This window comes from Festucalex cinctus, chromosome 2, assembly GCF_051991245.1.
Source record: "Festucalex cinctus isolate MCC-2025b chromosome 2, RoL_Fcin_1.0, whole genome shotgun sequence".
Classification (NCBI taxonomy): domain Eukaryota; kingdom Metazoa; phylum Chordata; class Actinopteri; order Syngnathiformes; family Syngnathidae; genus Festucalex; species Festucalex cinctus.
Window position 1 is genome coordinate 15,843,524 of NC_135412.1, and position 23,569 is coordinate 15,867,092.

The window sequence follows — 23,569 nt, forward strand, 5'->3', positions numbered from 1 at the left end:
CACCTTAAGCATGGAAGAATGTTATATGAACGGAACATTAAGCCTTAATATTTTATTTCAATGCTGTTCAAACATGAAACAAATTACAACCTCTATAAGACTGAAATTTCATAAAAATAAATAATACATTTTCATATAAATCTTACACTCTACAAGCTTACTGATTAGTATTTTCTAAATTTGAATGAAAAAAAATCGCAACAATCGTACTGGGATTAATCGGTATCGAATCGAATCGTGACCTGTGAATCGTGATACGAATCGAATCGTCAGGTACTAGGCAATTCACACCCATAATAAGCAGTATTGTCTTCAAATGTTAGGTAGTAGAAAACAAAAAGGCATCAGAGTAGTATTTGTATTTGCTTATTTCCCACAACTGTAAATAATTATAGCGTTGAATGCCTTTGCCCAAACTGTCAGATGCCCTGGAAGGGGCGTCAGGACCGTTTTCCGGAAAAGATGCTGGCCAATCATCACCCATGAGTGACCGCAAGAAGAACAGGAGGAAGAAAAGCATGAATCAAAAAGGAGACGCGGCCGTCGGGCAGGCTGAAGGTAATTCGCCGCACTTCGAAAGCTTTCAATGAATGGGAATATGTTGAGCAGGAGTAGCAGCAGCACGCTTGACAGTTCTCAACAATTTGTATGTTCTTTACAATTCTTGTGTTTGTTTTCTGCGGATGTTCCAGCTTCCTCTCACATTCCAAAAACATTCATGTTAACTTCATGGAAGACTTTGAATGAGGGGCATCAAATTCATTTTGAATGGTAGGCCAGATCCTAGTCATGGTTTTCTTCCGAGGACCGTTAAAAGTGGAGACTAAGGGATGTTAAGCATGCTAGTTAGCTAGCTAGCTATCTGCCTCAGTAGCGAGTGCACCTTGACAAATTGTAGACACGCCAATGCTTGTAGATGATTGCAAATAATGATTTCAACACAGCATAGCATGTTAACATAACAATGAATTTGTCAGAGTGATGCATGTCGTACTTGTAAAATCCTTCCTCCTTCCTTCGTGTCACTGCCTGAACTGACAACTCAACTAATGGAAAGTTGGACCACATTATACGTAGAAACTGTCATGAGTTTTGCACTTATTCTCTAAATTGACTACACTTGTTAGTGTGTGGTTGTTTATATGTGCCCTGAAAATGGCTGGTGACCAATGTAGGGTGTACCCTACCTTTTGTCCCAAAGTCAGTCGGGATAGACTCCAACTCAAAACTAATCTGGAAAATGTAGATGATTCTTAAAAAAAAATCTTCCGTGTCTCTTTTTCTCGAATCAAATGTGACTTTCTCTGAACACGTTTTCTCAGGCTATTTTTAACATCTGCACTTTCTTTCTTTGCTTTGTCTTCTGCCTCTGTGCTCGTCTCTCGCTCTGCAGCCAAGCGCAAAATGTGGAAGCTAAAAAGCTTTGGTAGCTTGAGAAACATTAACCGGACAGGTAACCTTTGCGCTCACATTTGTCCTCTGTTTGACTGACATCTTCATCGCCGATCCCGATGTCTTCATTTGTCTCGTTTGTCACAGCAACGTGGGCTTTCTTGCCTCCATTTGACTTGTCTGCATGCCATTTCTCTGCCTGGCCACCTCAAAACAAACTCGCGGAGGCTATCGCTTGTTGACGTTCTCATTGTTTGTCTTTCAGACGAAGAAAACGCCGACTTTATCGTTGTGTCGTTTACCGGACAAACGTGGCACTTTGAGGCTCCCAGTCTGGAGGAGAGGGACTCGTGGGTGGCGGCCATCGAGAGTCAGATCTTGGCCAGTCTGCAGTCCTGTGAGAGTGGCAGAAACAAGGTACATTTGCTAGTTGTAGGGATGTAACGATAACAGCAATATCGTGAGATCGCAATATTAAAACTGCCATAATATATCGTCGTCGTCATGATATTAAAAGCAGCACATCTGTTAAAAAAAGTTGGGTTGATTTCAGTTCTATCACCCTCTGGTGGCCAATTGTTTAGTGCAGTTTAATTTCACAAGGCATGTTTTGGCCCTTTTATGTTTAAAATCCACGCTAACGATCCGATATGCTTGTGAACCGAGTCAATATGTGGATGAACTCAATGTGTGCTAGTATTAGCATGTAAGTGACTCATTATTGTTAGTAGAGATTGTAGGTTGTTTATATGCATTGCTGTAATGTACAAAAGCACAATATTGTGTTTTTGTTGTTGTTGGATGTTTGGATATCGGTACATCCCTAGTTGTTTATACAGTGACGGACCAAAACACACTTCCAGCAATGCTTAGTTCGTCAATTTTTCAAAAGTTTCCCGTCATTCGTTAATCATTAAGAAAATGAGCGTCCGTCATTGATCGGACGGATTGATGGACTGCCCACCTCTGCTTATATGTAATGACTGAGCAAACGTATATAATCATTAACGTACTGATTATTTGACATTTAATTTTTAGATATGTGCGTTTTGTTGCATGTGTAGGCGCGACGCAGCAGCCAGAGTGAAGCGGTGGCACTGCAGGCCATCCGGAACACCAAAGGAAACAATCTGTGTGTGGACTGTGAAGCGTCAAGTGAGTGCAACTTTATTTGTCTACTTGAATCCAACATTCAGTCAGATAAGATTATTGCCAGTGCACAATCCTACCAAAAAATAAGTGCTTGTAATGCAATAACAACTCTACGTAACAGCATCCAAAAATACCAGAATGTACTATAAACGCATTCCAAAAGGAGTGATGAATGTATTCCAGTTAAAAGCGTCATGACGGAGAACAACATTGTGTTATGATATATTATGCGCAGAGGCGGTTCTGGCTAGATTTGTGCCCTTTTTTTTTTTAAACCTTGCCCTAATGATGGTCTGAGTGTTCATCAAAAGTGGGGCAGAATTATTCATATTTCATATATTAACGTTGAATGCATTTTATTTAATTTGTACAATAAAAAGCCGACTGCGACTAACACACTTTGATGTTGTTTTGTCCCCGAAGACCCCACTTGGGCCAGTCTCAACCTGGGCGCGCTGATCTGCATCGAGTGCTCGGGAATCCATCGCAATTTGGGCACTCACCTGTCTCGGGTGCGCTCGCTGGACCTGGACGACTGGCCCGGAGAGCTGACGCAAGTGCTGTCCGCCATCGGGAACCACACGGCCAACAGCATCTGGGAGGGCTGCACCCTGGGCAGGGCCAAGCCCACGCCCGCTGCTTCGCGGTAGGCGCCTAAGCTAGCAGGAGGCTAAAAGGTATGTCCACTGTCACCTCGACTTGTTGCCTCGCAACTCGAGTCGCAAGTTGTGGTGGCAGTGGACAAGATAGTCGTCCATTGCTGGGGCTCTCCATTGCAAGCCAGCGAGACTTCCTTGTTCGCCGAGCCGCTCACTTGACCAATGGCAGGCAGTTTGTAATGGCGGAGTACAACCCAAGGCAGGCGTAGGACCGCCCCCTCATTTGAATAACATTTCGACTTGGCAGTATGGACCAAAACTGCCAAAATTCAAAATAGATAAATGACTAACTAACTAACTAACTAACTAACTAACTAACTAAATAAATAAATGACTAAATAAATGAATAAATAAATGACTAAAAGTGAAAATATAAACTCGTATAAAAAAAATCTAATTTAAAAATTAAATACAAATGTATTTATTTATGTATATATAAGGAGTGTGAATTGCCTACTACCTGGCGATTCGATCCACGCCACAATTTATAGGTCACAGGTTTTTTGTTTTTTTTTAACTAAAATTGATAAAATACTGATCAGTAAATGTGTACATGTACACTGTAACATTTGTATGAAAATGTATTTTTTAATCTGACACTTAAGGCTTATAACTGTGAGCCACTGTATTTAACAAACAGGTTGTAATCTGTTACATGTTTGAACAACATTGAAATAAAATCTTGAGGTTTAATGTTCCATTAATATAACATTCTCCTATACTTAAAGTACCCTAAGTAAGACGTTGTGTTGAATATTTCCATCAAAAATTGATGTTTAAATATTGATTCGGCCGCATGTTGAATCAAGAACTGCGCGCTGTAATATCGCGATATATTGCCCAATTGAGTTTTTAACACCCCTAATATATAGATATAGTTTTTATTTCTATATATATATATATATATATATATATATATATATATATATATATAGATATGTATGTATAATATTTTTTTTATTAATTCTATTTTTTATATCCGTTTTTATTTCCACTTTTAGTCATTTATTTATTTATTTTGAATTTTGACAGTTTTGTTCCTCCATAAAAAGGGAGCATACTGTATTTCCTTTCTTAAAGGGACAATTGAACAATTTTCAGCAGTGAAAAGTTCATCATATTTTGTACAGAATGAATTTAATTATTTTTTTTTTCATTTTCAATTAATACCTTTTAAAAATAGATTTTTCTGCTTGCTGTCAACTGATGATGACATCACCTGTGCTGAGGAAGTAGGTAACGGCTAATCATGGCTCACCTGTTTTCTGGGGTTGGTCAGTAAACTGAGCCATGATTGATCATAACTTACTTCCTTAGCACAAGTGATGTCATCATCAGTCAACAGCAAGTGTAAAAATTACTTTTTAAAGGTACTAATTGTACATGAAAAATAAGTAAGTTGCCACATTAATTCTAGACAAAATATTAACTTTTTACTGCTGAAAATTGTTCAATGAGTCAAGTATCCCTTTAAGTATTTCTTGTTTGTGTGTATTGATGCACATTTGTTCATTGTTTTATTTTGGGGGTTTTTAAGCGAGGAGAGAGAATCGTGGATTCGCGCCAAGTACGAACAACGGGCGTTCGTGCCGCCGCTCCAGCCGCAGGAGGACGACGGCATGCCGACGCGGCTGCTGTCGGCGGTGACCGAGCGAGACCTGCCGCGCCTCCTGCTGCTGCTCGCCCACAGCAGCAAGGAGCTCATCAACTCTCAGACGCCCGCCGCGGGCACGGCCCTGCACGCCGCCTGTCAGCTGGGCGACGTGGTCATGACGCAACTGCTCATCTGGGTGCGTTTCGTTTTCTTCTTCTTCTTCTTTCGCTGGGCAGACTTCATGCTTACGTCATTTTGTCCGCCCGCAGTACGGAATCGACGTGAAAGCGAGGGACCACCAAGGCCGGACGGCCATGATGATGGCCAGGAAAGGCGGGAGCAAAGGCTGCGTTGATATTTTGCTCCAACACGGCTGCTCCAATGAGACGTCCCCCGCCGTGGCCACGCCCGTCCTCTCCCGCCGCTCCAGCACGGCCAGCCTGGGCCGCAGCAGCTCCAGGAAACTCGTCCCGTAGGCTGGCCGTCGGCGCTGACGTCCCCGTGATCGCTGGAGTTTGGCAACCGTTGTCAAATTGTCAACACACTGAGGAGGTCGTAAGAGAAAACCGTGATGGAGTATTCAGCGGAGGTGGGGGTGCAAGTCACATGACTTGAGTCGTCAGATTGAAGTCACCAGTTTTAGGACTTGATCTTGGCTAAAACTTATGAAAGACTCAACTTGAACTCCATGCCTTGACGGTTTTAAGTGTTTACGTAAATGCACATTTTCAAGAGTTTGCCATTTTGACAGAAAAGTAGGGCTGGGCAACAAATCGAATGAATTCAATACATCGTCATTTTAAAAATCGAATCGTTGAAAATTTGCTAAATCGTGAAATCAAATTTTGTCTTATGGATCCAAATGTTTTTGTGAGTTGTAATTTTGCACAAGTGGCAGAATGCTGGATGCGTCGTTTACAAGACATGCTTAAAATAGCAACCAACTAAGGCTGTGCAATTAATTGAAATTCAATTACAATTTCAATTATTACTCTCCACGATTACAAAATTGGCATAACAGTAAACAAAAATAAAAGATTATTAATAGAAATTTTGACTGATTTAGATGTACATATTTGCAAAAAAAAATAAAATAATAATTTAATAAATATGATTTGGTCCAAAACAAACTTGCATAATTATAGTGTTATGTGTCAAAGAAATGTATTTGTCTTAATATTTTTTACGTTTAAACATTTTCTTGTTTTGCACCAAAAACACAAATGATCGTCCTAAACATGATTGTAATTATTACCAAATTAATCGTGATTAATATTTTCTACTTAATTGCGGCATTTAAGCACAAACAATGAATGTTAAGTTTATGCTTAAACTGATTTAAAATCAGTATACCTTATTGTTGTCTGAACATTTTGCACAGGAATTATTTTTGAATAAATTAAATCTTTAAATAAATGTTTGTTGGGTTTATTAGATTAAGATCAATTAAAATCGTATTCATCTTAAATGACTTAAAAATCAAATCTAGTTTTTATTTTTTTATTTTTGCCATATCGCCCAACCCTAAATAAGCAAGCACCCAAGATTCTTACATTTGGATTCAAAGATTATGTTGTGGGTAAAATATGGAAAAATAGAATGGAAACATGCAAGCTTAGCAACTCAAACGTCCCGCATATTGCAAATATACCGCCAAAAAAACTGGGTTTGCGTCGGGTCTGACCGGTGACGGCTGTATAAAGCTAGTAGGACTACATTTCCCATGATTCTTACACAGCGAGGCAAAAAATAGTTCTAGTTCCGGTATGACGAAAACACGCTCGTGATTAAATGTGGATGAGTGAGAACTTAAATGTGAAAATGAAAGTAAATAGGAAATAATGTTAAGAGTTTAATTCCCTTTTAATTTAGTTACTGTATGAATCGCTATGACAACTGTGATTGACATCTACATGATAAGAAAGAGGACATATGTAACAGCGGGATGAAACAATGAGAAAACTAAAACTTGTGACTTACTTTTGACTTGCACGTTTGTGACCTGCTCCCACCACTGATTGAAGTCAAAATGAAGTACGTCTCGGAAGACTGAGCAACATATCAAACCACTTGAAGCAATATTCATTCCATGCGTCGATCAACGCTACCATATCGCGGAAATGGTTGCGGTCGACCTCGTTCCTGACTTTTTGTAGCCGACGACCTACTTGTGTGTGACTTCCTCTTGAACAAGTGCAATAATACGGCTGGCGGTGTATGCTCGTGCTGAGGAGAGGATCTGTTCATGTCCGCTTACTTCCTTTGTTTTGACAAATAAAATGCCAAGCTTCGAGACGTCTGCCTGTCGTGTGCCTGTTGCCACACATTGACGGTGGCCTTGGCCTTAAGAAGCGCCAGGTGTCAGCTGGGACAAGATGGAATATTTTGGAACATGAAATGTGTCAATGTATGTTTCTGTTACTGCTCCAAGGTGTCTAAGGTGAGGTCAAGGTGTTTGAATATACTGTAAATGAATCTGTATTACATTCACTGTAACAAAGACACAATGGAAACCAATCAGTCCGTTTTGTAAAGGGTTTCTTAAATGCTGTTTTGAAAAGCATCTGCTCACTTGTTTTGTTTTCATTGTCTTTTTAGAATTTCATGACAACATCCATGTTATGTCATGAAATGTCAATTTTGGACATCCAAAAATGACTGAAGATGAGGAGAAGCCATTCCATGATTAATATCCTGTTCCTGTTGTGTAGATCTAATCCACCAGTTTACTGTGACGAATGAAGCTTTGTTATTTCGGACACTTTGTGGGTCGTGTGAATCCCAGTATTCAGTGTTAAATAAACTTTTTTTTTTTCTCCCAAAAATGTGTTGGTAACTTCTGTTACATTTTGATTCATTTGGTGCAATGGCTATACTGAATATAAATACATTGACTCATTATGACACAAAATGGCCATCTGAGAAAAACAAAACAAAACAAAACATACAATAGGGATTGGGGCCCGCTACAAATGGGAGCAAGACACCGCTGCTTCTACTCCCAGATAGATCGACCGACTGATTTTCCAATCAACATGTAACTATAATAACCTAGGTTATTATGGCTGTAATGATTGGTAATAAATGGTAATAAAAGTACAAATACTGGCCAATTGTCAGCCCCATGACCAAGCAACATCTGACATGGAAGTTCCGGGCGAGGAATTTGTTTGTTTGTTTTTTGGTGTGTGGCATTTTCAGTTGTGCCTGAAGAGGGCGCCCATCCACTGAGCGGTTCACAGTGGAGGTTCATCTCCTGACGTCATTAACATGCGACCCCTGGTTGAAAGAGCAATCGTAAAAGGGTGATGACGTCACAGCGCTTTTTCGCGTCTTGTAAACACAATCCAGGAGCGAGCAAGCGTCAACGCTATGGCTGCTCAATTGGGTAAGATTTTGCAAGCACACAAGCTGCCGTTTGCGTGGTTAACAAACATTTACTCTCCGTGGAAGTCACGCCTGTTGCGAGTGACGTAGTAGCGCGTAACCTCTCGGTGTTTTCAACTTGCACGCATGAATTCATGTTGCTGTCTTGTCTGTGGTGTGATCCGGCGTGAACTACTTAATTTAGCACGTAAATGAGTTGACGTTGTAAAGCAGAGTACTACGACGAGAAGCAGCAGGCAGCACTTGCGCACTGACCGACGTCAGTCAGCGAATCCATTTTTACCCATTGAGATGCATTGAAATGCAATTGTTTACTTTCAGCACCTTTACCCAAAAGTCAGGATGCATTTCTTACAATTATTCAGTAGGATTCGACCTTTTAAAAGCATTTTGACTCATCCTTCAAGACTGTGACAATATGGGCACCAAATATTACCAAAGGTAGACGCTTTCCTTTTACCAGGAAAAGTTTGTTTCTTGCTTTTCTTGTTTTTAGTAATCAGCATCAGAACAAGGGTTGGTTTCACCAAAATGACTAGTTTCTGACCAAAAAGGGTTTTTATAAAAAAGAAATGTGTCAGACAGGGAAGCGATTTTGACTCTAGAGGTGCAACAGTTAAATTTCTTAACATTAACCAACAACTATTCTGATTATTCATTTAGAGATTTCAGCCAATTTCAGCCTGTCAACAATGTTACCATTTTTGTAGTCCTGCACGAAAATTATAAGTCCCGATATGTAGTAGGTCAGAACTTTTTCAATGATGCAACACAATTTATTGCAAATGAGTTTGCTGACCCCCAAGCATACAGATCGCGGAATCCAGTTTAAAACCCCTGTGCCGAAGTATGCGGGAAGTTATGCACAAAACAAATTTTTGATATGCTCCTTTTATATATGATGGATTTGAAGTGTTAGCTGTGAATCAAGAGTCGACTGTATAATAGCTACATTTTGTGTAAATAATCTTCTTTCCTTCAGGTGGTCTGTAGAGCAGCAGTGATGAGGATCCGGCTCCAGGGTCCCGGCCACGCCGGCAGCCTCCTCGCCGAGCTCAACCAATGCCGCCAGTCGGGCCGCTACTGTGACGTGTTCCTGCAAGTGGGCAAGCGCACGTTTGCGGCGCACCGCGCCGTGCTGGCCTGCGCCGGCACGTACTTCCACAATCTGTTCGGCCGGACGCCTTCCGCGCCCGCCGACGCCGTCTCTCTGGAATTTATCTCCCCGGCCAACTTCGAGAAGGTGCTGAGCTTCATGTACACCGGCGAGATTTTGACGGATCTCATCGACGTTGGCGTTCTTTACGAGCTGGCCGAGAGGCTGGGCGTGTGCGAGCTGGCCAAGGCGTGCCACGCCACCTTCCCCGACCTACGCGGATCCGTGTCGGCAGACGCCAAGGCCAGCAGCCCCGGAGACCTCCCAGCTGGCTCCTCCGTCTGTTCCTCCGCCGCGTCCTGCTCGTCTCTGTCGTCGTCAGCCGCTCCGACTCCTGCCGCTGCCCCGTCGCCTCACGTCCAAGCTGGCGCCGCCACGGCCGACCGCCAGTCTCCCGCTGAGACCGTGTCCACGGACTTGAAGATAGAAGACATCCAGTCCCTTATAGGCTATGGACAAGTGGTTGCCGAAAGAGGACCACCCGTGGGTCCTGAGAGCCTAACCAAAAAAGAGCAGACAGCGGAGGAGGCGTTTAAAGGTGGGTCGACGAGCGACCCGGAGCCACCTGCTCGCCGCCCATTCCACGATTCCCTCCCTCAGCTGGGCGCGGGGACCACCTCGCCCTCGGTGGGGCTCGCGAGCGGCGCCGACGAGTTGCCGGTTTGGCGGGGAGACGAGGAACGTCGGGCTGCGCCGTCCAACGGCGAGATCGGCCAGTGGGAGCGGCTGGCGGGCGAGATCATCGAAGTGAGCGACGATGACAACTTTGTGGAGGAGGGAGACGACGACGACGACGACGATGACGAAGGTGACCTTGTTTGCGTGGAAAACGGCCACGGAAGCAAATCAAGCCAGCAGGTAATATTTGGATTGGTCATTTATAAGTGGAGTCTTTACATAAACATTTTATCAAAGGGAACATTGGAACTTGATTTTCCATTAACTGTAAAGAAATTAAAAAAAAAAAAAAAAGTATTTTGAACATCAATTATGGATAAAAAAAAATAATCACGATTATTTTGGGAATAATTGAAGTCACGATTATTCAAACAATTATTTATTTTTTGGTACAAAACAAATTGTTTAAGCATTTAAAAATTTTAAGACCAATTAAAAATAATAGAAATACTATAATTATGCAAGTTCCTTTTGGACTAAACAGAATTTATAAGAATATATATTAATTTATTTATTTATGTTGAAAAAAATTGAAGTTGGAGTACAGTTTGTGCACTGTGCAGTAGGATGTTTATTTTTTATTTTTGGTACAAAAAAAGAAAGTGATTACTCATTTAAAAATATTGAGACCAATTAAAAAAAATAGAAACTATTAATTATGTAAGTTCCTTTTGGACTAAACAGAATTTATAATAATATATATTTATTTATTTATGTTGGTAAAAACTCTACCAAAGATTCCTTTTTTTTTTTTGGGTACAATGAAAGAAAGTGTTTAAATGTTTAGAAAATAAATAAATAAATATTAAGACAAAATTCTTGGAACGTTATAATTATGCAGGTTCCTTTTGGATTAAGCAAAATGTATTAAATTAGTTATTTTAAAATTTCAAAATAGTGCAAATGTATAAATTTAAACAACTCAAACGGTAGTATTAATTTTATTTTTTTTTATTTTTATTTTTTTTACAATTATGATGATTTTGTAATTGTGGAGTGTAATAATTGAAATTGTAATTGAATTTCGATTAATTACACAGCCCTATCCATACTCATTGGGTCAGGCCTGCCTTTTAAAGGCGCCCACGCGTTCAACGTCACAGATACTACAGTGTAGAACGTGAGGCCGGTGATCCCTAGTGGACGTAAATAATGCCTGCACCTCACGTGAATATATTTTGCTATTAAGAAATATGCGTAAAGTTTTGGAATAGAATGAAATAATCCAATAAATATTGTGATTGTTACTTGAACTTGTGACATTTTTGTGTCCCCATCCCGTTGCAGGTTCCGGCAGACGTTGTGACGTGTCAAGCCTGCGCAGCTCCTCTGCCCACAGAGGCGTCCGCCCTGCGAAGACACGCCGAGAGCCACGTGAGCCAGACGGGCCAGTGCGGGCTCTGCGGCGCCTCCTTCCCGGACCGCGCCGCCGGGGTCTCCCACGCCCTCGCCCACGTGGGCGTGCGGCTTTTCTCCTGCGACATGTGCCGCCTGGACTTCTGCAGCCAAAAGAAGCTGCTGCGCCACCAGCGGCGCGGCGGGTCCGCCCGCGCCTCGCTGCCGCTCGGCCAAGGCAGCCAGCTCCGTTGCGCCGTCTGCGCTAAAGGCCTCAGCAAGGACTTCCAGGTAATTGCCTTCCCTTTTAAAATGTTTAAACTGGCCTACGTTAACTGCCATTGCTCTATTTGTTGATGAGAAACGATGGGAAGTATTAATTACCGAAGATAAAAATAAGACATTTTCATTATAGTTATACAGTGTTATACAGATGAATTTCCGCAAAGTAGAGGTCGTTAAAAAAATTATTTTTTGGTTAAGTAAGGCTAAAAATAATTCTTTGTCGTAAGTTTGCTATTAAAACTATTAATTATTATTAATTACTGCTATTAAAAGTTTGCTATTGTTTGGATGGATAATTACTCATTTTATTTATGTTTAAAGGGGAAGTCAATAATATGTTCTATGCAGCCCCACTAGTCTAAATATGGTGTTCTGGTTAATACTGCTTTAGTGGAATATCAGTTAAAGAGATAGTTTCCGGATTTTTTTTACATGAATCTCTATTTCATCCTCACCTCCAGTGTGTGCGATCATCACTGACTTACCCCTGACAGTGTTCTGTGACACGAGTTCTGGTCCGGTGTTGGACGAGAGGTAAATAGTCCGGCAAGTTGACTGGGCCCACCTAAATAAAGTGTTTTTAGTCTAAAAACAATTTGTGTTCAAAAGAGTGATACATTTCCACACAAAACTCCCTTCGGAAAGAAAGTCAGACGCCATAACCGCCGGGCACTATTATTCTGTTCGTTCGTATCACTACGCGGCGCCCCGCATGCAGCTGATAGACGCGCACTAATCTACAAGTTGTTTGTCTTTTCGAAGGCGGAAGGCGCGCGGATCAGCTGTCTACAGGGCGACGCGCAGTGATACGAACAAACAAAAAATAGTGCCCGGCAGTTATGGCGTCTAACTTTTTTCAGAAAGGAGTTTGTGAAAATGTATCACTCTTTTGAACACAAATTGTTTTCAGAAGAAAAACGCTTTATTTACTTGACGCCAGCCAACTTGCTGGACTATTTTCTCTCGAGCAAAACCTGACCAGAACTCGTGTCACAGAACGCTGTCAGGGGTAAGTCAGTGATGATCGCACACCACTGGAGGTGAGGATGAAATAACGATTCATGTCAAAAAATCTGAACTGTCCCTTTAACAGCCAAATCTAGCAGTTTTTATCAATAGATTCTTCCAGTGTGACATCACGTTAGTCCGCCCCTAGCGGTGGTGGTCAGCGCGTCAATGCGAGTGAATTAGAAAACAATCAGTATGAGCTAGAAAATAGGTCAAACAGTTGATAAATCAAATGGCGAAATATATATTAGTATAATAATGAAATAATGAAGTTACATTTTGTCAATTTTTTCAAACATTTGAACACCACACATTAATCACTAATAAACATTTTAACCAGTACTTAAAGAAAAAAAGTGGTCTGATTGTTTTTTTTTGTTTTGTTTTTTTTTTAAGGTAGGGCTGTGCAATTAATTGAATTATTTCAATTATTGCCAAAATAATCGTGATTATTATTATGTTGTTTTTTTAAGCTTGCAACCCAATTTCAAATGCTTATAAATATTTTACAAAATTGCTATACGCACTACCAATGTGACTTCTGTTTTGTGTTTCTGCTTCCAGACTGTGCGAGAGCACGCGCTGAGCCACGTGTGTGCCCAAAGCCTGAGCTGCGGCGTTTGCCAGCTCCCCCAGCGCTCGCTGTGCTCCCTGCTGTGGCACGTCCTGGCCCACCTCTCTCTGCCCGTCTTCGCCTGCCCGCTTTGCGCCCGCTGCTTCGTGGAGCGCCCCCTGCTGGACGCGCACCTGGCCGCGCACGCCGAGGACGCCGGGGAGCGCGAGGACATCCGAGTGGTGACGGTCGGCGGGGAAAACCTTTCGGGAACGGACGAGCTCAATTGCTTCCTGTGCCCGCAGACGTTGGCCAACACATCCGCGTTCCTGTGCCACCTCAGTCAGCACACACCCGAGTCCTTGGGGGAAGCTGGAGTGGGAGGGGCTCCCGGTCGGTTAGGCAAGCGTAAGGCCGAGCAGCTTCTGGAGGGTCCGCCCTCATCTTCCTCCTCTCCTCGGGAGCTGGGAGGCGGCACCAGTTCAGCGGCAAGCCTCGCCTTTCCCGATTCCTATTTCCCGGGACCCGGTTTGTCCAATGGGAGCACGGGACAGGACGCCACGGCGAGCGCCCGGGGGAAATGGTACCGCTGCCGGTACTGCGGGAAGCGCTTCGCGCACTCGGGCGAGTTCACGTACCACCTGCGCATCCACACGGGGGAGAAGCCGTACCAGTGCAAGGTGTGCCTGCGCTTCTTCCGGGGCCGCTCCACCATGATCTGCCACCTCAAGACGCACGCCGGTGCGCTCATGTACCGCTGCACCGTCTGCGGCCTCTACTGCTCCACGCTCAAGATGATGGCGGCGCACGTGGAGCTCCACAAGGACCGGCTGCCGCCCGACTTCAACATCGAGCAGACCTTCATGTACAACGACCACTCCAAGGAAGCGCTGCCATCCGGGGACGCCTGAGAGACTCCTCCCAAACGGATTGGGGGCTGGGCGGCATCGCTCGGGAAATTGCATTTCATGAGGTATCGTGTGAGCACGACACAAAATACTCAGTTGTGGCCGCTGTGTAGACGTAATGGGCACAAAATGTGACCACTTGATTAACTGATTAACTTAGCTGTGGTGACGGATGAAGTATACTTCATACTGTTTTGTGGCCTGGCATATTACGTGTGCAAAAAAATCCTAAATAACAGCCACAAAATACTAAATTGTGCGAACAAAATGTGGCAAACAAATCACTACAAATGAATTTTTAAAGGACTTTTAAAGTGATACTTGACTCATTTTCAGCATTAAAAAGTAAATATTTTGTCCAGAATGAATTTATCTTCATTATATTTCATATACAATTAATACCTTTAAAAAACAATTTTTTACACTTATATATATATATATATATATATATATATACATACGTATACATATACATATACATACATATACATATAATATATATATAAAATATAATATAAGATAATTCAAAAATTATATCTAAAGAAATAAATATAAAAATATAAATGGTAATAAATACTAGTGTTGTTCCGATACTGGTATCGGCAGAGGTGCCGATACTGCATTAAAACAGTGGTATCGGTATCGGTGAGTACTCACAAGCAACATGCCGATACCATTAATTCCAACACTAATATAGGATTTTGGATGCAGCATCTTGTGTCTTGCTGGTGCACAACATTCACTGATATGTGACATGTTCACTGCATGCCGATTTAAGATATCCTATTGACCCTTGAATGCTCTGAACCTTTTTCATGTTGAGGAAAAAAAAACCTTAATTATCGGTATGGTATCGGTATCGGACGATACTGCAAAGCTGGGCATCGGTATCGGGGGCCAAAAAACAGTATCGGAACAACACTAATAAATACCTTTTTATTTTCACTTTTAGTCATTTATTTTGTCATTTATTTATGACTAAGACATGCTTAGGACCGCCCCCTCATTTGAATAACATTTCGACTTGGCAGTATGGCCCAAAACTGCAAACTGCCAAAATTCAAAATAAATAAATGACTAAATAACTAAATAAATTACTAAATAAATAGATAAATAAATGAATAAATAAAGAAATAAAGGAATAAATAAATGACTAAAAGAGAAAATAAAAATTGATTTATTTCCATTTGTATTTATTTTTTTAGATATAATTTTCGAATTATATTTTTTTATATTTATATTTATTTTCACTTTTAGTCATTTATTTAGTCATTATTTATTTCGAATTTTGGCAGTTTTGGTCCTCCATAGAAAACAGGTGAGCCATTGGTCGTTACCTACTTCATCAGCACAGGTGATGTCATCTTCAGTTGACAGCAAGTGGAAAAAATTACTTTTTAAAGGTATTGTTAATTGTCCGTGAAAACTAACGAAGTTAGCAAATTCATTCTGGATAAAATATTTACTTTTTACTTCTGAATATGACTCAATGAGTCAAGTATCCCTTTAAGAACTGTTTCGGTTCCGCTATATAAATGAATGGATGATCAGTGATCAGTCAATGATCACACTCCCGCTTGTTTATTGACATCTTTTCTCAAGCTATTTATTGTGGCCTGACACTTAACACATTCAAACATGACAGCACCAAAAATGATGATTGTTTAAGTTTACTCAGAATCATAGTGGGAAAGAAGTAGGGAATGCAAAAAAAGGGATTTTTCATGGACAATTTAAGCAACTATTCCAATCCAAACGTTGAAGTGGCCATTCCACACAGATTCAACATTTTTACTGACTTGACAAAATACTAATTTTTCCCACATAATTGTCATATGAAATACAAAATTGTGGGGTTAATATTTTAACGTGTGAATGAGCAAATGGAGCGCACCATGTCTTGCATGGCAACTTACCTGTAGTACTTTTAGATTCTCCCTCACTGCATCTGTGTTATAAGAATTGCTTTTCCAAATGTCAGTTTCGTTCAGCCCCAGTCCAAAATCAAATTCTATCTCCCAATTCCTGACCATTGTGTAGCTCTTTCTCCCATTTGTAGAGAAGGTGTGCTCCATTTGTTTATCCAGCTGTCCAATGTGGCGCCACAGACTTTGTGACCACAAGTGAGTTATTTGGTGAGCATCTTATATGGTGACCAGCTACTCATTTGTGGCTTCCAAACACCAAATTGCTCTCCTAATATATTATTTTGTGGTTAGGGAGTAGCTAAATTGTGCACACGAAATTCTAATTTGTGCTCTTAACATGCAGTATTTCCCATTGAGAACAAGTTGGACGTCCGAGTAAGTAAATGGAGCGCACCTTCTGGAGAGACTGCCCATGTCCTTCCTCTGCTTGTATGTACTGTATCTTCCCTTTCGAGCGATGTTGCACTCCATTTGCTTACACAACTCACCACGAATGACATTAATGTGATTCATTTCTATTTGGTGTGCATAATATTCTGAGAAATACCTGAAGAATGACAACTCGTCGGAACGTTTCATGTTCACTTTGTAATTAGTCTTACCTCATATTTATGATACTGTGATCGTTGTTTATGACTTTGTATACATTTATACATTTGCCTCTTTGTAAATGCCTTTTTTTTTATTGACAAAAAAATAGATCCAACTCACCAAGGAAGTAGTGTCGTCGTGCATGGAATGAGTGGCTGCTAATACTGCATCACGTGACCCCACAAAAAAAGTGCACCCATCGCCAGCAGGCCGGTGATGACTTGGCACATTTCTGCGACCCCTGCCCCTCGTAAAATTCCTGTCGTCCTCTTCCTGCTATTGTACTAACACCAGATCTTCCTCTTGCTTGTCCTTTAAACGGAAAACTGGGGCAAATTACGCGTTTGCACGTGACAAAAAAAAAGAAAAAAAAAAGACAGCACCAGAAGAAAACTTATACCTTTTGTTTTACCAAAATAGTGAAGAAAGCAGCTCTGATTTCCACAGAATATGTGGACTTCTTTTTTGTTGTTGTCATATTCATTAAGCATTGACAAGATGCAAATTTATGACATAGAGAAGAAAATATAATACAGGAGGGAGGAGGCTGGCCATGTGACAGGAAATATACATTACACGGTAAAATCATCAAGTTAAAAACATTTTTCTTCCCTCTATAATGCTGAAAAAATATTAATGAAGTGTATTGCTCCTACACTAGAAAATAAAGTGTAACTTTAACATTAAAATGTGATCATCAATCGCTTTAAACGTGTAATGTTTCACGTTATAACGTGATAACATAGTTTGTAGAAATGTATAGTTTTAATGCGAACATTGTTGATGTGAAATGTAAACTTGGAAAGGATCATATGAAAATGTGAAATTTATCACTTTAAAGTGTGAAATTGATCACTTTAAAACATTAACTTTAAACTTAATTTAAATATGAAGATTATATGTTAAAATGAAACATTTCCCCTGTTCATATTGTGAAATCTATCATGTTATGTAGTGAAATTTATCACGTTAAAAATGCCAACTCCTTAAAGGAAAGCCCGATTCCAACCTTGCTAACCACAAAAAAGTATACAACATGGGGATAACTTGGAGGCAAAATGGTAATATGCAGGTTCTGTCTATATCATTGCCACAGTTTGTCATTTGTGGGCCTTCGAAATAACCAACCAGGCCTTCATGAGGGAGTCGATCGATCACTTTGTTTGATCAGCCACTGAAAAGAAGAGAATCCACTTGCGAGCATTTTCCACTCACGACCCAAGTTCAGAGTGACTGGTGCTGACGTCACTCAATTTACGACGCGGGCCCTTGCCGCCGGTTGTTTCCCCGCCCCCTCCCCCGTTGGGCGTGGTCCCCGCGTCCGGTTGCCGGGGTAGGCGGCTGACCAAAGCGTTGATGAGGTTGTCGCGGAAGCTCTTACTCAGGAAGTTGTAGAGGACGGGATTGGCCACGCAGTGGAAGAGCGACAGGCTCTGTACCACGCTGAAGGAGAAATAGACAAACTCGAACACGTTACAGCTGAACAGCTCGGGCGACATGTCGCCGATGATCATCAGCGTCATGACCAGGTGGTAGGGCAACCAGCACGCCAAGAACACCAGGGAGTAGACGTGCACCAGCCACACGTCCCGACGGCCCTGCACGTCGGGTGCCGCTCGCACAGCGCGAGCGATCAGCACGTTGCAGGTGATGATGACTGAGGCGGGCACCAAGAACTGGAAGATCAGGCTCAGGAAGGACAGCGACACGAACCACGCCATGTAGTCACCCTTGGGCATCATGTAGCAGCCCGGCTCGTCCCACTCCAGAAGATCCACGTGGACGTTCTCCAGCAGCGCCAGGAACAGTGAGAAGAGCCAGACGCCTCCGCAGAGAGCCCAGCGGCGCCGGCCCGCCGCCGAGAACAAGGCGGGTGCTGACGGCCAGCACAGTGACAGGTAGCGCTCCAAGGTCATGGCGGCCAGGAAGAGGGTGCTGCTGTAGAAGTTGATGCCGTACACCAGACTGGTGAGCTTGCAGAGGAAGCGGCCCCACAGCCACACGCGGTCCACCGTCACCTCCATCATGAAAAAGGGCAGGACGGAGATCATCATCATGTCCGACAGGCTGACGTTGAGCACGCAGAAGAGGACACCGTTGGCCGAGTGGCGCCGCCGCCAGTTGACCCACAGGACCAGCATGTTCTCCAGCAGGCCCACCACGAACACAAACAGGTAGAGTAGGAAGAGGCAGATGCGGCGGTACTCGGCGTCCAGCTCCAGGGTGCACTCCTGCACGAACCATGGCGTGTCGTTGGCTGGGAGCTGCGAGGCGTTGTGCTCGTCACCGCTCATCATGGACGGCGGCAGACGTAGGCTATGTGTGTGGGGGGCTGTGGAAACAAGAAAGACATAGCTGAAAATTTTGACCTTTATGAATCTTCACTGAGAAGAAATGTCTGTCAGTGGTTATTAAAGCAGGCGGCACGGTGGGCTAGTGGTTAGCACGTCCGCCTCCCAGTTCTGAGGACTCTGGTTCCGGTCCAGGCTCCGGCCTTCCTGGGTGGAGTTTGGATGTTGTCCGCGTGGGTCTTCTCCGGGTACTCCGGTCTCCTCCCACATTCAAAGACATGCATGGCAGCTTGATTGGGCGCTCCGAAGTGTCCCTAGGTGTGCTTGTGAGTGTGGATGGTTGTTCGTCTCTGTGTACCCTGTGATTGGCTGGCAACCAGTCCAGGGTGTACCCCGCCTACTGCCAAGAGCCAGCTGAGATAGGCGCCAGCACCCCCTGCGACCCTTGTGAGGAATAAGCGGTCAAGAAAATGGATGGATGGATGGTTATTAAAGCGCCATACATTTCCTTACGGGCCCTGGTGGCAAGGGGCAGCAACTTTAGCAGGGAAGCTTGGAATTTCCTTTGCTAGAATCTCAAAGTCTTCCCAGACCATTCAAAGAAATATCTGGTTCAAACAGATAGTCATAATCGTGGGCCAATCAAAGGCAAAAATGGAAAAATACTAACTGAAGAGGAACAAAATAGAAGATGGACTGAACATTTTTGAAAATTTCTAAACTAACATGACCCAGCTAACTTCAATAATAATGTTTCTAGAAACAGAAGATCCTACAATTAACACAAAGGCAATCACAGAAGAAGAGGTCAAGCCCGCAATCTCAAAGCTGAAAAATAACAAAGCTCCAGGTCTGGATGGAGTTACTGCTGAACTGTAAAGGCTGGTGGCAAAATCGTGGTAAAAGCTGACTACACGGACAAATAAATCATGGATTGTAGAATGTGTACCCAAAGAATGTAGAAAAGGAGTGATAGTGAAAGTACCAAACAAGAAAAGCCCCTTTGAGTGATTGTGAAAATTGGAGAGGGAAAAGTTTTTTCCCATTAGATTGATGGCCAGAATGAAGCTTGTATTTGACTCAAAACTGAGAAAAGATCAAGCAGACTTCAGGACAGACAGATTCTATACTGAGCAAATGTCACACTGAGAAATGGAATTGAGCAAAGTCTAGAATTTCAACAACCATTGGCAGTTAATTTGATCTATTTCAAGAATTCCTATGACAGTGTGCATAGAGAATTACTGTAGAAGATCTCAACTCCCGTTGTACCATCAAAAGCAGAAATGGAAACAGACTTTTTTTTTTTTTTTAACATCCAAACAGAAGTCAGACAAGGTTGAATTCTGTCCACCCTTCTTATCTGTTTTCACTGGCCTTAGATTTTGTAATGAAGATTGCAATTGACAACAATAACTTCGGAATCACCTGGAAAAAGAAAACCAAATTAGCAGATCTTGACTTTGCAGATGACATTGCACAAATTAGCAACAACATGGCAAGAGAAGAATAAGCAATCAAAAAGACCAAAGTAGCCTACACTACTTTTGTTTTTAATCTTCAACTGTTTGTTTTAAAGTATATAATTCATCTATGTAGTTTGTGTGTTTTAATTCCAATAATGTTTATGTCCAAACTGCTTCAAGTCAAGGATAAATCTATTATTTAGAAATTAAAGCTTTTTGGGGGGTTTTCCCCTCTTAGTGCAGCAAACCTGCAAACTTCCTTGCATGTCACACACAAGATGAAACCTGTTCATGACATACCTGCTCAGTCCTGGTGCCTCCTCACCTTGCAAAGCTGAGGTGACGCTTATTAGCTCCGATGTGGACGAATGTCTGAGCTGCCAGCCAGCACTGCTCGGCCTTCTCCCCAATTTCTCGCACACACGCTTAAATCTAACAGGACATCCTGTCGAAGTTGCAAAGTGGTGGATTCCCTCAACTCAACTTTAGGGTTGAAAGGACAGAATAATAATGATCAGCAATTACCAGGACATTTCCATGTAGAGCTGGGCTGTCTCACAGCATTCCCCAACCTTTATTGAGCCTTTATTTACACACAGTATTCTGAAATGATGATGATCTCTGTCATTTTGCTTACAAATGGACTTTAGTCAGTGTGAATCGTGAACCTGTTTAGTTTAAAAATAGACCCATGTGTTCTTTTTTTTTTTTCTTCTCAGGCTGATATAGTCTGAAATTTTTTGTGGCAAATATGTTGCAATTGCTTCTGACCTTCAAAAATTCAAAAGTCTAATCTGAAAAACGAATAGAAGGCGTACTTTTTCAGTTATGAGTTAATTTCACTTTTTTATGTTCTGTTGTTTTGCTTTGATTACGCGGCGCTTGTTGGCAGTTAAATTGTGATTATCTGTCAGAATGGTGCTCGTGTACACTGACTTAGAAAAATGCTTTCATACAGTAAGTCTTTCTTTAAAATGATCTCCCATTGGTTTTTGAGGGAATTTTATGTATGGTTTATGTGGTTTTGGCATCAGTGCCAACTCAAGAGTTGAGTACTCGTACTAGTATCAGTGGAAAAAATGTGGTTATCAAACATCCCTACTTTGTAAATTAAAGTTAGTTGGGGACTACAGATGGAAATTAGCATAGTGCTAATTCTGGTGCAGCCATCTTAATGATACTGCACATTAAATAAACTAAACAAATGCAGGGATACTTTACTCATTTAGCCATTTTCAGTAGCAAGAAGTTCATATTTTGTCTGTAATTAATTTGATAACTTTTTCATGGGCTCAGGTACCAACCAATAATGGCTCAGGTTGTTAATGTCACGTGACCAAACCCAGAAAACAGATGATAGTTAGTTTCCTCAGCACTGAGCACCTGTGATGTCATTTTCAGTCAATTGCAATGTGTTTTGAAAGGTATTAATTTGTACATGAAGAAGAATAATGACGTTATCAAATCAATCATAGACAAAACATTCACTTTTTATTGCTAAAAATGGCTAAGTGACTCGATTATTCTGTTAACAAGCAAGGGAAACTGTTTTGATTTTGTTTGTGCCAATTAAGTTATCAAAATGGCTACTGGATATAATTGACAGTATAATATTTTTACTTTAGTACACTTAAAAACGTGTACTTTTTACTTGCGAAGCAGATTCTACTTTCACCCTAATATTTTTGACACGTGCCTGTACTTCTGTTTACGTACTTTTGACTCCACTGATTATATTGGGAAGAAATGAAGACGTGTCTCTGGTATATTTGAGGGACAAACACAAGCGCAGGTGCCGTAGCTGAGCGCAAAACAACGGCAGGAAAGGGACAAGAAGAGTTTCGGGAGAAGGGAAGTTGAGGAAGGGGCCTCTTTAACATCCCTGCACACAAACACTTCCTTAGCATCACATTATCTATTTGCCTGTCTCTGTCTGTTTGTGGTATCTCGCAAAAAGTGTGATCACCTCTTACATTTTATGAGTGTAGCTCTGAAAGGTGGAGATTTTGTATGTTTGTGTCCATCCGTCCATTCTCTCTCACGCTTGTCTTCATGACAGGGTCACGGGTGAGCTGGTGTCTGTCCCACCTGAGACCGCGGCATCCCCCCCGGAATGGCTGGAGAGGGTGAACCTGATGAGGAAAAGAAAATGGATGGATGGATTATTGTGCTCTCATCATAGTTCGATGTCATATGCATCTAGCAATTGAGCAGGGGTGGATGTGTTTTTCCACCGCAGTAGCACTTTGGTGGACGGTCAAAAGTCATAAAGCAAAGAACACAGGAAGATTTATGTTGGCCGGGTCCTGCGCAGATTATGGATGCTTCTGTGGACGCGGTGTAGCTATTGCTTCTCGGAATCGTCAGCAGTTTGGGACTTGCATGGTGACCCTACAGCAGTCGCTCATCCTGCCTGGAACCTCGTGCGTGTGTGTGAGGGTGATGAGAGACTTTCAACGGTCAGCATGTTCTCTTCTCTGGTTTGACAGGAAGGAACCAGTCAGCAGAAATTGTCTTCTGACACAAATGAGACAAATAACAGTCCCTGACCTCCACATCCTCCTCCTCATCTTCATCCTTGTCCTCAACCACATTCCAAACATCTCTAGCACAACTCAGCTTGCACAAAAAAGTGCAGGTTATTAACCTTATAAGTGTTTTCAAAATCAGGTTAGGGTTTCTAAGTAGGCTTAGGCTACTGTTTTAAAGACGGGTTTTAAACTTGGTTTAGCGTTTAACGCCTGTGTTTCAAAGTAGGGTTTAAAAGTTGGGTTAAGTTTTTAAATTAGGGTTTCAAACTAGGGCATGAAAGTCGCCGAGATGGAGCATGTTGAAGGGGCATCCTGTTGTGATCCATGGGCATAACCACCCAACCCCCATTGACATTTTTTGGGGGGATGGGGGTAGAGTCAGCCACTGTGGTTTGCACACTGCTGCCTCACTGGTTACAGCAGCACGCAATAAAAAATATTATGACAAGAACAAATATAATAAATTAGTTGAAAAGGAAAAAAATATGGACAAAAAACATCAGTCTTGTGCAAGATGTATCACACCTTGTGTTTGGAATGTACGGAGAATATTAAAAAAACAAGTGGTATTTCAGTGTTTTTTGTTTTTGCACTTATGTGCTATAGTTATTTAGTGCAATTGAACAACAGTTGCAAGAGCATTTATGCTAAACGT

At 42.0% G+C, this 23,569-nt stretch overlaps 3 protein-coding genes across 10 annotated transcripts in view; 2 read left to right on the top strand and 1 right to left on the bottom strand.

The window, feature by feature from the left end:
• The window catches only part of agap2 (ArfGAP with GTPase domain, ankyrin repeat and PH domain 2), a 28,078-nt gene extending 20,462 nt beyond the window's left edge, over positions 1-7,616 (top strand). For 3 of the 5 annotated variants that reach the window (XM_077513238.1, XM_077513235.1, XM_077513237.1), the window contains 7 exons: positions 424-558; positions 1,394-1,453; positions 1,658-1,809; positions 2,457-2,547; positions 2,968-3,190; positions 4,741-4,993; positions 5,067-7,616. In XM_077513238.1, the coding sequence (XP_077369364.1) occupies positions 424-558; positions 1,394-1,453; positions 1,658-1,809; positions 2,457-2,547; positions 2,968-3,190; positions 4,741-4,993; positions 5,067-5,273 (1,121 nt within the window). In that variant the 3' untranslated portion in view covers positions 5,274-7,616. The remainder of the gene's footprint in view (positions 1-423; positions 559-1,393; positions 1,454-1,657; positions 1,810-2,456; positions 2,548-2,967; positions 3,191-4,740; positions 4,994-5,066) is intronic. The other 2 variants (XM_077513239.1, XM_077513236.1) reach the window with 1 other exon arrangement.
• Positions 7,617-8,088: 472 nt separating this feature from the next.
• Positions 8,089-23,477, top strand: zbtb39 (zinc finger and BTB domain containing 39). Of its 3 annotated transcripts, XR_013282358.1 has the most exons (5): positions 8,089-8,185; positions 9,167-10,198; positions 11,306-11,644; positions 13,211-14,172; positions 22,443-23,477. XR_013282358.1 is itself a non-coding variant. In XM_077513243.1 (4 exons), exons 2-4 carry the CDS (start codon positions 9,188-9,190, stop codon positions 14,108-14,110), a joined length of 2,250 nt encoding a protein of 749 aa, XP_077369369.1. In that variant the 5' UTR covers positions 8,089-8,185; positions 9,167-9,187; the 3' UTR covers positions 14,111-16,745. The 3 variants fall into 3 exon arrangements, 2 of the variants coding, with proteins under 2 accessions (XP_077369369.1, XP_077369370.1); XM_077513243.1 differs by lacking the exon at positions 22,443-23,477 and having other exon boundaries at positions 13,211-16,745; XM_077513244.1 differs by lacking the exons at positions 8,089-8,185; positions 22,443-23,477 and adding an exon at positions 8,241-8,625 and having other exon boundaries at positions 13,211-16,745.
• On the bottom strand, positions 16,651-20,783 carry ackr5 (atypical chemokine receptor 5). 2 transcript variants are annotated; one of them, XM_077513246.1, is made up of 2 exons: positions 20,684-20,783; positions 16,651-18,958 (listed from the first exon to the last, which is right to left on the bottom strand). In XM_077513246.1, the coding sequence occupies exon 2, from the start codon at positions 18,921-18,923 to the stop codon at positions 17,838-17,840; it is 1,086 nt and encodes a 361-aa protein (XP_077369372.1). In that variant the 5' UTR covers positions 18,924-18,958; positions 20,684-20,783; the 3' UTR covers positions 16,651-17,837. The 2 variants fall into 2 exon arrangements, with proteins under 2 accessions (XP_077369372.1, XP_077369374.1); XM_077513248.1 differs by having other exon boundaries at positions 20,709-20,777.
• Positions 23,478-23,569: the final 92 nt, after the last annotated feature.